Genomic DNA, 12474 nt, shown 5'->3' on the forward strand with positions numbered 1-12474 from the left:
TTTTTGTCATCTTTCCAATATATTTATTGTAACAATCCAGTCCACCCGCATGCGATATTGTCCAGGTGAAGGGGTGGAACCCCTAAACCACTGAGAGGCCTTCCCATGAGGGAACGTAAAACTCTGTAAAGGTCCAGTGCACTCGCATGCGATATTGTCCACTTTGGGCCCAGCTCGCACGGTTTTGTCAAAACGTGTCGCAAGGGAATGGAATCCACACCCTCTTTTAAGGCATGCTTCGTTCCCCTTTCCGACCGATGTGGGATCTCACATTCATCCTCTTATATTTTCATTGTCATCATTCTACCGTTGTTAATGTATCTTCCTTTCTAGGTACTTATACTAGAATTATCATTTATGTTGTTCTTATTTAATTTTAATTTGCGCATTTTTTTAAGATTATTCTTGTGGATTGACCTAATATGTATAAACTCTTTATTTTATCTTTCTTTCTTCAGACTCAAGTTGGTACCCTTGATGTTAGTGAGGTCAATTTTATAGAAAATATGTTAGAGATGTTATGAATATTTTACTAGCACTGTTGAGTTTTATCCCACTTATAAGAAGGTTTTATTGGATTTTCAATAAAGAATTTGGTACAGCTTCATTGGGCAAGACCACTTCAAAAGTCTAAAAAGGACCTTAAAGGTTGTCCCATCATTCTTGCAGCTCTTAATCAGAGCATAACAAGGGTGAGAAATACTAATTCGATTTAGAACCCACCCCAGAACAACCATAAAATCCAGTTCAACTAGAACCTTCTTGCAACTAACATTTCAAGCCAATTTTTTTTTCTTGCATATTTTTTGCAGTGGGAGACTATTATAATAGGCACTTATGTCATAGTTTTACTTTCGAAGATAATATTCCTCTTATCTTTTTTTAGTCTTAATTACAGTTATTAATTTATTTATCAAAAAATTACAATGATTTAATTTATTATAACATTAGTTTTAACTGTTCTATAATTATGCTAGCACATCTTCATTAACCAATTTTTTCTTTTACAATCATATATACATATATGGTCAATGCTTAAATCAAGTCTTTAATATCAAAATTAAAATCAAGATTTTATTTTTTTAACCCTTTAATCGTCGTATCAAAAGTTAAGATTTAAAATTATATTGATTAATCATCAAATCCTAATAAGTGCACTTTTTCTAAATAGGGTTTTAATACATCACTAAACTTATATTTGACTACTTTTCCAATTTAAGTCATATTCCTAATATAAGAGTTAACTTCATCCAACTCCCCAAAAGTTTAATTTAAATACAATTTAGTCCATCTAGTTTTAAAAATATCATCAATCTCCCCTTAGGTTTCAAAAAGTTATCATCTCTCCCTTGTTGTTTTATTCACATACCTTAAAAAAATATTATTTACACCCTATTAGAGGTGCTGCTTGTAATTTTCAAAACCTGAAAGATAAAAATATAATTAATGCGAATCTCAAAGGATCCAGATGTAATATTTTCCCAATATAAAGGTTAATAAAGGATGACCTGATATTAAAATTATAAAGTCATTTTGATATGAGTCTGGCACTATATATATATATATATATATGCTAAATAAATTATGACATTAGGATACATGATTCACAATATAAGGTACATATTTTTACAATCGCGATTACCAAACTTTGGGGGATTAAGTGATTATTTTTCAATCCTCTAATGACTAAATGAGTTTCCATAGGAAGTGGATGAAATTTATAATTTATTTAATATATATTATATCCATTTAATTTAATTTTAATAAATTTAAAATTTAAATAAGATTTTAAAAGTTAATTTCTTTGTTAGAGTTTACAATAATGTTAGCCACATTTTGATATAAACTCGAGGCTAATGTATTCAAGACCAAAAGGGTGTTTTTGCTTTATTTTCATGTTTATTTTAGGTACTTGTGAACTTGTTTTGTTTAGGACTTTTAAGTATGTGTTCAAGAACACCAAATGGCTTGTAATTTAGCTTCAAAGCTAGATTAGGGCACGATTAAGGAAGTTGCTCAAGGAGCTTGAGAAGCTTAACCTACTTGGAGGAGCTTGGTGATATGATATGCTCAGATTTGGCCTTGCGTTCAACCACTTAAGCATGTAACATGTGTCAAATCATAAGGGAACTATTTCAACATAAAGCAAGGTATATGAGAGAAGCAAATGCCAAGCATTCATTGGACCATAGTGATGGCATTGCAATCACATTACCAGTTACTTCACTTTAAAGCTCTTAGCTTTTATTTGCCCATATGGAAAATTTCTTTGCTTTATTTTACACAGTTTATGTATTGTAATATATTAGCATATGAATGAATGAAATCTAAGACTTTTTGGCTCATTTTTAATATTGCATATATAAAAACAAAATCATGCACCAATCGGTTTGAAGAAGCAATTCAAGCTGCATAGTTTGTTGAATATTTAAGAGCCAAAAACTTCAACAATATTAGATAACCACAAGCCAAATATCTTTTTTCTTCTTTAGAACTAACCTTGCCTCATTCCAAATTAATATTAGAGCTTTGTTTCAATCCTTTGTTAAACAAGTCTTTAAGTAAGGAACCAAAGAACACCCATTGATTTCAATGACTTCCTCTCATTTTTCTGCACTTTTATCACCAATCTTTAGTGGAGAGAACTGTCTTGTTTGGTCTATAAAGATGAAAGCTTATCTTTAAGTTTTGATCTTTAGGAGGTTTTAGAAGCAAATTATGAACTTGAACCATTAAGGGTAGAAGCTCCAATCAATAAAGCCCTATAGTGAAAAAAAATGCAAGTCCTTATATAGTACTAATGGCCATACAAGCTATTGTGACAGTTGACATCTTCATCAAAATTATAACTTTTTTTACGCCAAAAGATGCTTGAGATAAAATTCAAGAAGAGTTCCAAGATATATTAGAATAAGGCAAATGCAAATTCTCAACCTTAAAAGAGAATTTGAAAACTTAAAGATGGATGAAAATGAACCTATGAAGGACTTTGCAAATAGAGTGATGAAAGTTATCAACCAAATTAGGTTGCTTGGTAAAGGAAGTTTTATTAGATCAAAGGATTGTTGAAAAGATCTTGATTTGTTGTCCTGAAAGGTTTGAGTCTAAGATATTGTCATTTGAATAAACAAGAGATCTAACTAGAATCTCTTTATCTAAGCTGCTGAATGCCTTACAAGCCATAAAGCAAAGAAGAAACATTAGGCAACGAAGTGAATCAACCTCAACCGAGGCAACATTTGCAACAAGGAGCAAAGGCAAGGTAGTTAGACAAGGAAAGTGTAAATAAAGGAGGAGAAAAGAAGACATATGAACTTTGCTTCATTTCCCAAAAACAAGGTCATTAGGCCAAGGTTTATTGGTGGAAACAAAATGTTCAATGCAAAATTTGCTAAAAGTTCAGTCGTGGAAAGAGTGTGTAAAAGAAAAAATGAGAAACAAAAAGCAAGACATTTTCAAGGACCTATCAAAAACAACAATTCAAATATTGAGCATAAGCATACTTTTATAGCATCATGTAACTTAGCAAGTGCAAGCAAAGATGCATGGATTCTTGATAACGGTTGTACAAATCATATGTTATAGCATCATGTAACTTAGCAAGTGCAAGCAAAGATGCATGGATTCTTGATAACGGTTGTACAAATCATATGGCCTGAGCTATTTGTCAATTAGAAAATAGAATTACAACAAAAATTAAGACAACAAATGGCCAAGTGATGCAAGCTCAAGGTAAAGGTGCTATTGTTATCAAAACCTCTAAAGCTACCACATGTACTACCAGTGTTTTCTTTATTCCAAATTTATCCAAAACTTATAAAGTGTACCTTAACTCACAAAAAAGGTTACACTTTAATGCTTTTAGATGAAATTTGTGAGATCTCAAAAGATGATAAAGTAATATTAGTGATACATATGAAAGATAATAGCTTTATGGTTGAATTTAAGCTCCAAAAGCAATCGGTTTTGAGACCTAATTGATAAAGTTTCAAAACTATGGCATAGGATATTCTACCATTATAATTATGCCACTTTGAAGAAGATATATGCTTAACCAGTTTTGGAAAATATGGCCTAAATTCAAGAAGATAAAGTTGTATTCCAAAAATATCAATTTGGCAAGCTTACAAGAACACTGTTTCCATTAGCAAGGCTCGGCAGTTTCAAAAGTAAACTGCAACTCATACACTCAGATATATGTCAACCTATAAATGAAGCAACACAGGTAGGCAAAAGATACCTTGTGACCTTTATAGATTATTACTTAAGGAAGTGTTGGATTTACTTCCTCAAGGAAAAATCAGAGATAACAGCCATATTCTAAGAGTCCAAGACGCTTATGTAGAACCAAGCTTAAACTACCATCAAAGTGCTTAGAACTAATAATGGAGGTGAATATACTTTAAATGTTTTTCAAAAAATTTGCAAGGAAGCAGGCATTGTGCATCAACTTACAATACCATACACATCACAACAAAATAGTCTGAGTGAAAAGAAAATAAAACTATTATGAAGATGACAAAATGCTTGCTGTAAAAAAAACTACCAATTCCTTAAGCAAAAATAAGAGACAACAGCCATATTCCAAAAGTTCAAGACCCTTATAAAGAGTAAAGCTGAAACTACTATCAAGATGTTTAGAAGCGATAATGGAGGTGAACACACTTCAAATGTTTTTCAAAAAATTTGCATAGAAGCAAGCATTGTGGATCAACTTACAACACCATACTCATCAGAACAAATGTATGAGTGAAAGAAAAAATAGAATTATCATGGAGATGATAAGATGCTTGTTGCAAGAAAACTACCTACCAATTTCTCAAGCAAGAATCAGAGATAGCAGTCATATTCCAAGAGTTCAAGACACTTGTGGAGAACCAAGCTCAAACTACCATCAAGGTGCTTAAAACTAATAAAGGAGGTCAATACACTTTAAATGTTTTTCAGAAAATTTGCAAAGAAAGCAACCATTGTGCATTAACTTAACACCACACACACTACAAAACAATGATGTGAGTGAAAGAAAAAATAAACTATTATGTAGATGATAAGATGCTAGCTGCCATAAAAATACCTACCAAAGAAGTTTTAGGCTACAGCTATAAACACAAATGTATATCTTCTTAATAGACTTCCAAGTAAGGTAATTGATTCAAGAACTAAAAATGAATTGTGGTATGGTTCTAAACCTTCAGTTGCTCATATAAAATTATTTGAAAGTATGTTTTATATGCATGTTCCCAAAGCAAAGTTGTCCAAACTAGACAAGAAAGCAAACATTAGTATTGTTATTGGTTATAGCTCGATTTCAAAGGGCTATAAAGTATTTGACTTGTCTAAGAAGCAATTTGTGGTATACCATGATGTTATTGTTAATGAAAGTGCTTATTGGAATGACCATGAAGTGCAATCAAGGACTTATATTCAATCAAGAACACCTTCACAACAACAAAGTGATGATGATGTTGCAATAAAAGATTATAATGATGATCTAGCTAATGAACATCGTATTGGTAAATGAGTAGAAGATCACTTGAAGAACTATTTGAGAGGGCTAGCATGGTGGTACAAGATCCTACAACATTCAATGGGACTACATAGGTTCGAGAACGGTAAGACATAGGTTCGAGAATGGTAAGATGTAATGAAAGAGGAGATAAGCTTGATTAAAAAGAATAAAACTTAGAGTCTAATTCAAAAACCAAGGGATGGGTATGTAATTAGAGTAAAATGGATGTTGATATCTAAAATAAACCCTTATGGAACGTTGAACAAGTAGAAAGCAAGATTTATTGTTAAAAACTATGTGCAACAATATGGCATTGATTATAGTGAAACATTTGCTCTTATGGCTAGACATGAAACAATTAGACTTCTTCTAGCCTTTGCAGCAAATAATTCATGGAAAATATACCATTTAAATGTCAAATCTACTTTTCTAAATGGTATATTGGAATAAGAGGTTTATTTAGAACAATCTAAAAGGCCTTCTCAAAGATGAAAAGATGGAGAAAGTCTACAAACTACAAAAAGCTCTATACAATCTTAAGCAAGCACCAAGAGCTTGGTAAAAAGAATTGATTACTTTTTAGTAAGTGAAGGATTTGTAAGAAGTGAAAATATGAACATACTCTTTACAACAAGGCCAAGTTAAGATAAGATGGTAATCTTTTGCATGTTGATGATTTACTCATAACAGGTTATGATAACCAAGCCATATAAATGTTCAAAAGCAAAATAAAGCATACACATATCCGAAGTAGGACTAATACAATATTTTCTTATAATGGAGATCAAGCAAAGAAACAGAGGTATATTCTTGTTCCAATAAAAATATGCTTTAGACTGCTTGAAAATTTCAATTGGATAATGTTAAGCATGTTGATACACCATTAATGCAAAATGCTAAGTTTGAACTTGATAATGGCTTTCCTAAGATAAATAAGTTGGTTTACAGAAGTTTGATTGGAAGCTTATTATACTTTTGTGCATCAAAACCTGATATTATGTTTGCTGCAAGTATACTTTCAAGATTTATAAGTTCACCATCACAAAATCATTACCAAGCAGCTATAAGAGTCTTAAGATATATTAAAGGCACAGCAAGCTATGGTCTTTGGTACAAATGTGTAGATGAATGCAATTTGGTTGTCTTTTGTGATAATGACTGCGCATGTAGCTTGAAAGATATGAAAAGCACCTTTAGATACTTTTTCATGTTAAATTTAGATCCATTTTTATAGAGTTCACACAAGCAAGGATCAATAGCACAATCCATGACTGAGGCAGAATAAATCTCAGCTTCAGTAGCATTAAATCAAGAATTTGCCTAAAGAAATAGCTAGAAGATTTGGGATACAAGTAAGAGAATCCAACCATCATCTATATAACACTTTAGCAATTGCAATAAACAACAATCCAGTTCAACATAGAATAATCAAGCATATTCCTGTCAAAATCATAGCATAAGAGAAGCCAAGAGAAACAAGGAAACAAGCTTGATGCCTTATTCGACTTAAGGCTAACTTGCTGATATCCTTACAAAACCATTGCCAAAAGAAAGATTTGAGAAGCTAAGTACCATGCTGAATGTATTACCTAACATTGCCAAGGAGGAGTGTTAGAGCTTATGGCAATATTTACCACATTTTGATATAAACTCATGGCTAATGCATTCAAAGCCGAGGGGGTGTATTTGTTTTATTTTCATGATTGTTTTAGGTTTTTGTGAACATGTTTTATTTAGGGCTTTTAAGTAGGTGTTCAAGAACACCAAATGAATTGTAATTAAGCTTAAAAGCTAGACTAGGGCATAGTTAAAAAAGTTGCTCAAGAAGCTTAGCCTACTTGGAGGAGCTGGGTGACATGGCAAGCTCAAATTTGACTTTGCATGCAACCAATGAAGTATGTAACATGTGTCAAACCATGAGAGGAGTGCTTCAACATGAGGCAAGCTATGTGAGAGAAGCAAATATCAAGCATTCATTGGACCATAGTGATGACATTGCATTCACACTACCAATTGCTTTATTTTAAAGCACTTAAACTCTCATTTGCTCATATAGATGGTTTTCTTGCTTCATTTTACACTAATTTCTGTATTGTAATATATTGACATATCAATTAACGAAATCTAAGAATTTTTGGCTCTTTTTTGATATTGCATATACAAAAACAAAACCACACACCAATCGATTTGAAGAAGCAACTCAAACTGCATAGTTTGTTATACACCCGAGAGCCAAAATTTTCAACAAGATAACCACAAGCCAAAAGTTCTCTTTGCTTCTCTAGAACCAACTTTACCTTACTGTATTCTTTTCCAAAATTTAAGTCTCTACTTTCTACCAATGTTTGATGCTGACAAAGCCTTCCAAAACTTATATGTTTGAACTTTGTAGTATGATATCATTTTCATTTGTTTCTCCAATTTAGATGGACTACATAGTTCAAAGTTCACAGCTATTGTATTAAAGAAAAAAAAAAATTGTATAGCTATTGTTCATCATCCAATCTCAACATTTGATCAAATAACAGAATTCACACGGTCAATCTGAATTTCAACTATATTTTGATCATCAACAGCAAAGAGGTTCATGATCCCAGAGTACTTGCAAGCTGCAACGCCAAATTGCTTTTAGCTTTCTCATATAATATATATATATATATATATAAACAAAGTATATTTTACAAGGATCTGCTTTTTTTGCAGACCAAATTTATCAGCCATTCTGCCTTCTTGATCACCACTGGATGAGATTATTTATAAAGTCGGCAATGAATTACAATTTATAAGATTGAAAATATTAACCGAAACACCAGCCTGCATAAAAGAAATGCCTAAGACCTGGAAGAACCAGCAGCCATTGATGAACTTCTAACTGCAACCTTGACTGCACCAACAGCACTAAGCTGTCTCATCTCAGGGCTCATCTCATGTTCTTCCTGCTTCTTGCAGGCTTCTTCTGTCTGAACGCCCACAAAGTATGCAATCTGAACAGCCATAAACACAATAAGACAAACAGAAACTAAACAACGATTATACAGCATCACATTTCTTTACCTTCTTTTATTCATTTTTTTGAAAATTTAAACAGCAGGAAACATTCCAATTATGCAGGAAAGCAAAAAATTTTAATCATGCATAGCTTAATATAGTATCAAATAATGGGGTTCATCTGCATTCCATTACATCAGCTAACCAACCTAGAGGCTATAACTATTCACAACCAAAAGGCATTGCAGATGATGATTCCGACCAGTATGTCTTTTTTTATCAAGTTTTAGGAAATTTTGTCGAGGCCCATAAAAGATACTACACCCCTTTATTGAGTGTTGCAAGTGTATCTTTTATTATGTCGGCCAATCTCATACTCTTAACATATTTTGTATAGCACAACTGAAAATGAAAGATTCTATTGGAGTGGATTGTTCACTTTGGTGGGGCAAAAGCATAGAAACATTAAGTTTGTGTAGCATGTCCACATCAAACAAGATCTTTATTACTATTGTAGAACATAATTTCATAATGCAGCAGGTCCTCTGTATAAAGTATAAATTACAGCATCAAATGGTTAAACTTTTATAGGTGAAAGAAGGGATACAAGAAAGAAAGTAAGCAAGCATCAAATACGCAAAAACCAACTGCAACAAAAATATTTACAGCTATTACTAACCCTTCTAGCCCAGTAAATTAAATGTCCAAGACTCCAACGAAGGATTCCTCAAAGTTCATACAGTTATAAAACATGAGTACATTATCAACACCAAAATATTCTATGGTATATAGCCATAAGCTTCGGACAAAAACAATAATATGGATATAGAAGTTTACATATCTGTCTACATGCAAAGGAAGCAGGCCGGTGAATGATCAAATGAAATGCATGAACTAGCAAGCCAGAATCATATCAAGCTACCAAAATACATCTTATTGAGGAATAAATAATGCGAGAACATACCTTGCCAGAGGCATTACGAACAGGTGACATGTGAAGGATATTCCAAAATGAACTCCTGTCCTTCCTGAAATGATGCAGCGATATATTTCATTGACACAGAAGAACAAAGTGCTGAACTTTTAGAGCACAAACGATAAGTAAAGGAATCAGAATTGACCTGTAATTCAAGATGCGTACTGTGCATGCTCGTTCCATTTTAATACTTTCCTTTATCTGGGTGAAAAACAAGTAAGACAAAGACAACCAAAACTAAATAGAACATCTTATCTTAATTTAAGTTATCAAAAATTACATACCAGAGAGAGATTATAACAGGAAAGTAAACTCTTACCTGACATAAAGTCAATGAATCTGTATCCAACCCACTTAAAAATCTATAGTTGTGACCCAAGACTTCATGTCTGGCATAACCTATAGGGATAAAACAACTTGTATAAGCAACTACCTAACTTGCCTGTTCAAAATGTTCTACCTTTGCAACTTTGCAAACAACTTATATAGGAAACCATCTCAATGGCTTAATCCAAAATATCCAAACACAAATGGTTCATATAATAACTATTGTAGTATATGTTGAATGTCATAAGCACCTGTCAACTTTAAGAAGGCATCACTTGCGTATACTACAGGCATGTCCGGTAAATACGGATCAATCCTGCAAATCAAAACATTTATGTTAAACCATACAGCAGAAAACGCAAGGTAAAGTAAGAAAGATGAGAATTTTCAACAACTCACAATACAAAGCTTTGTTTGATTCTACCAAGAGAAATATTTAAGGATGAACTTGGAAGGCCCACCCCAGATAAGCTGCATCTCTTCCCACATACCAGTTTGCCGGTTAACTCGCTGTAGTGGGTTAGCACAGACAAGATGTTATTAATGGCTGTCACAGCTCTTCTCTTCTCCATATCACTTGCCTCACATGGCTCCTCAATTTCAAATCCTGCATAAGCACATCCTAAATAAAAACCCAAAAGATAGTAAAAATATGAGAATGGATGCATAGTACGTAACTTCATTCCTTGTGAACAAGCATATAAAAAATGTAACAAGGCAGCTTTCTTGATATGACATAAGAACGTATAAATGAGTTCAATTCAGTGGAAAAATGTCAACTGGTTAGTTTTTGCAAGATGAAGAATCTATAAACTTGAAAGTGATAAAACAAACCTCTATTAGTTGTATCTACAGGAGACTCTCGAGCCAAAACATGATCCAATTCCAACAAAGAATCCGAGCACACTTCTCTTCTACAAGAACCATATACAACATCATGCATCCCAGTAGAACCTTCCTCACACAAATCAACCCCATTTCTTCCAGACCCACTTCCCAACCTCCTCGGTTTCCTCAAAATCGGGACCTGAACTCCAACAAAATGAATGACCCTCCCATCTTCCTTGTTGAAAACAGGACACATATGAAACAACATCCAAAAGGGTGTCCCATCTTTCCGATAATTCAACAAGTGGATTTGAATAGCTCTCTCTTCCCGAATAGCCTCCCGAATTTCCATGACTGATCTTCTACTAGTCCCTGGACCCTGAAAAATCCTACCATTCTGGCCAATAACCTCGGTTTCCGTATAACCAGTCATTTTCAAGAACCCATGGCTCGCAAAAACGATTGGGTGGCCAGACATACAAGGGTCGGTGATTGTGAAATTGTCAGGCAATTCGACCAGAGCTTCCCGAACGCAGAACGAGTAGGAGCTATGAAATGACTGTTCAATCAAACCCACTTGCGATTCCATCTTCTTATTCCTTCAATGTTATCTCTGTCTCTGCTCGCTTTGCTAAACAGTCTCAATCCCATGTGTCACGGTATATAGCAAGGTTTGCCGCTTTTTTTTTTTTTTCTGGATTACTCTGTAGCTAGAAAAAATTTCTATAAGAAACCTAAAAAAAGATATAAAAGCGAACCGCAAAAACAGAGCAAACCCAGAGATTTTCAGGTGATTATCATTTACGAGCCCATAGATTGTCGCAGATTCTGTTTAGTGGTATAAAAACAGTACCCATTAAAGTAAATTGAAATAAAACCAAAAGGGTTTTTAGCAAGAGAGAGAAAGAGCTAGAGTGAATGGGAATAGCCAAAAAAATTAAAAATATCTCAAACAAATTGTGATGGGAAACGAACAACGTTTATGGAGGAATACCCATCAATCGTTTTTAGTTTCATCAATGGAAAATTAAACTGAAAAACTACGATAATTGATGGCAACGAAAAAAATAAAAATAAAAAATTAGAAACCGTACATGACTCTGCAGCGTCGAAGAACAATAATGATTTTTTTTTTTTTTCTGTTTTTTTTTTTTTCCTCTGTTTCGTTTTGTCCGGGTTCTCGACTGTGAAACTCGCTGGTCTATTTTATAAAAATCAAAACTAAATCCTTAAAAGACTTTCCCCTAACAACAATGTAACCTTATCCATAAAAATGGTTTTCTTTTTTTTTTTTTCTTTTTTTTTTCTTTTTTTTTTTTTTTTTTTGGGTCAAAAAAGGATATGTCAAAGTTAATTAGAAACGACTCCGTGGCAGAAAAAAAAAATCATGCATTTTTTTTAAGTTGTATAAAAAATTATGGGGGTTTGCTATTTATTACTCACCATCCATACAAACATGTTTGAAATGAAAAATGCTAGTTTTATGATACATACAGATTTAATCTATTTAATTATATATTGATTTTTTAATCAATTTTTAATAAGGAAAACAAACCCTTTTTTTTTTTTTTACAACAATCAATTAAATTATCATTATTATATGCATGTTACACAAACAGTGATTATAAATAGAAACATAGTGATATAAATAGTATTTTTGAGAGCATCATATTGTTAATTTTCTACCTCCGTTCTCACATATCATTTTATTTGTCAATCTATAATACCGTCCCTTCTAGATTGAGTAATTCAAATTCTTCATTTTCAATTTTTTTTTAAAATTCATATGCTAATAATGTCATATATGATTATGCAATTCAAATTAGATTTTTAATAATAAATTTTT

The 12474-nt window shown here is 32.7% G+C and overlaps 1 protein-coding gene across 4 annotated transcripts; it reads right to left on the bottom strand.

Annotated features, from left to right (window-relative positions):
- Positions 1 to 8119: 8119 nt before the first annotated feature.
- On the bottom strand, positions 8120 to 11880 carry LOC107408852 (protein TWIN LOV 1). Of its 4 annotated transcripts, none has more exons than XM_016016279.4 (8): positions 11723 to 11880; positions 10635 to 11332; positions 10200 to 10422; positions 10052 to 10116; positions 9793 to 9872; positions 9619 to 9674; positions 9462 to 9525; positions 8120 to 8493 (listed from the first exon to the last, which is right to left on the bottom strand). In XM_016016279.4, exons 2-8 carry the CDS (start codon positions 11215 to 11217, stop codon positions 8341 to 8343), a joined length of 1224 nt encoding a protein of 407 aa, XP_015871765.2. In that variant the 5' UTR covers positions 11218 to 11332; positions 11723 to 11880; the 3' UTR covers positions 8120 to 8340. The 4 variants fall into 4 exon arrangements, with proteins under 4 accessions (XP_015871765.2, XP_048318589.2, XP_024925863.2 ...); XM_048462632.2 differs by having other exon boundaries at positions 10635 to 11338; positions 11723 to 11836; XM_025070095.3 differs by having other exon boundaries at positions 10635 to 11818.
- Positions 11881 to 12474: the final 594 nt, after the last annotated feature.

Source organism: Ziziphus jujuba, chromosome 12, assembly GCF_031755915.1.
Source record: "Ziziphus jujuba cultivar Dongzao chromosome 12, ASM3175591v1".
Taxonomy (NCBI): domain Eukaryota; kingdom Viridiplantae; phylum Streptophyta; class Magnoliopsida; order Rosales; family Rhamnaceae; genus Ziziphus; species Ziziphus jujuba.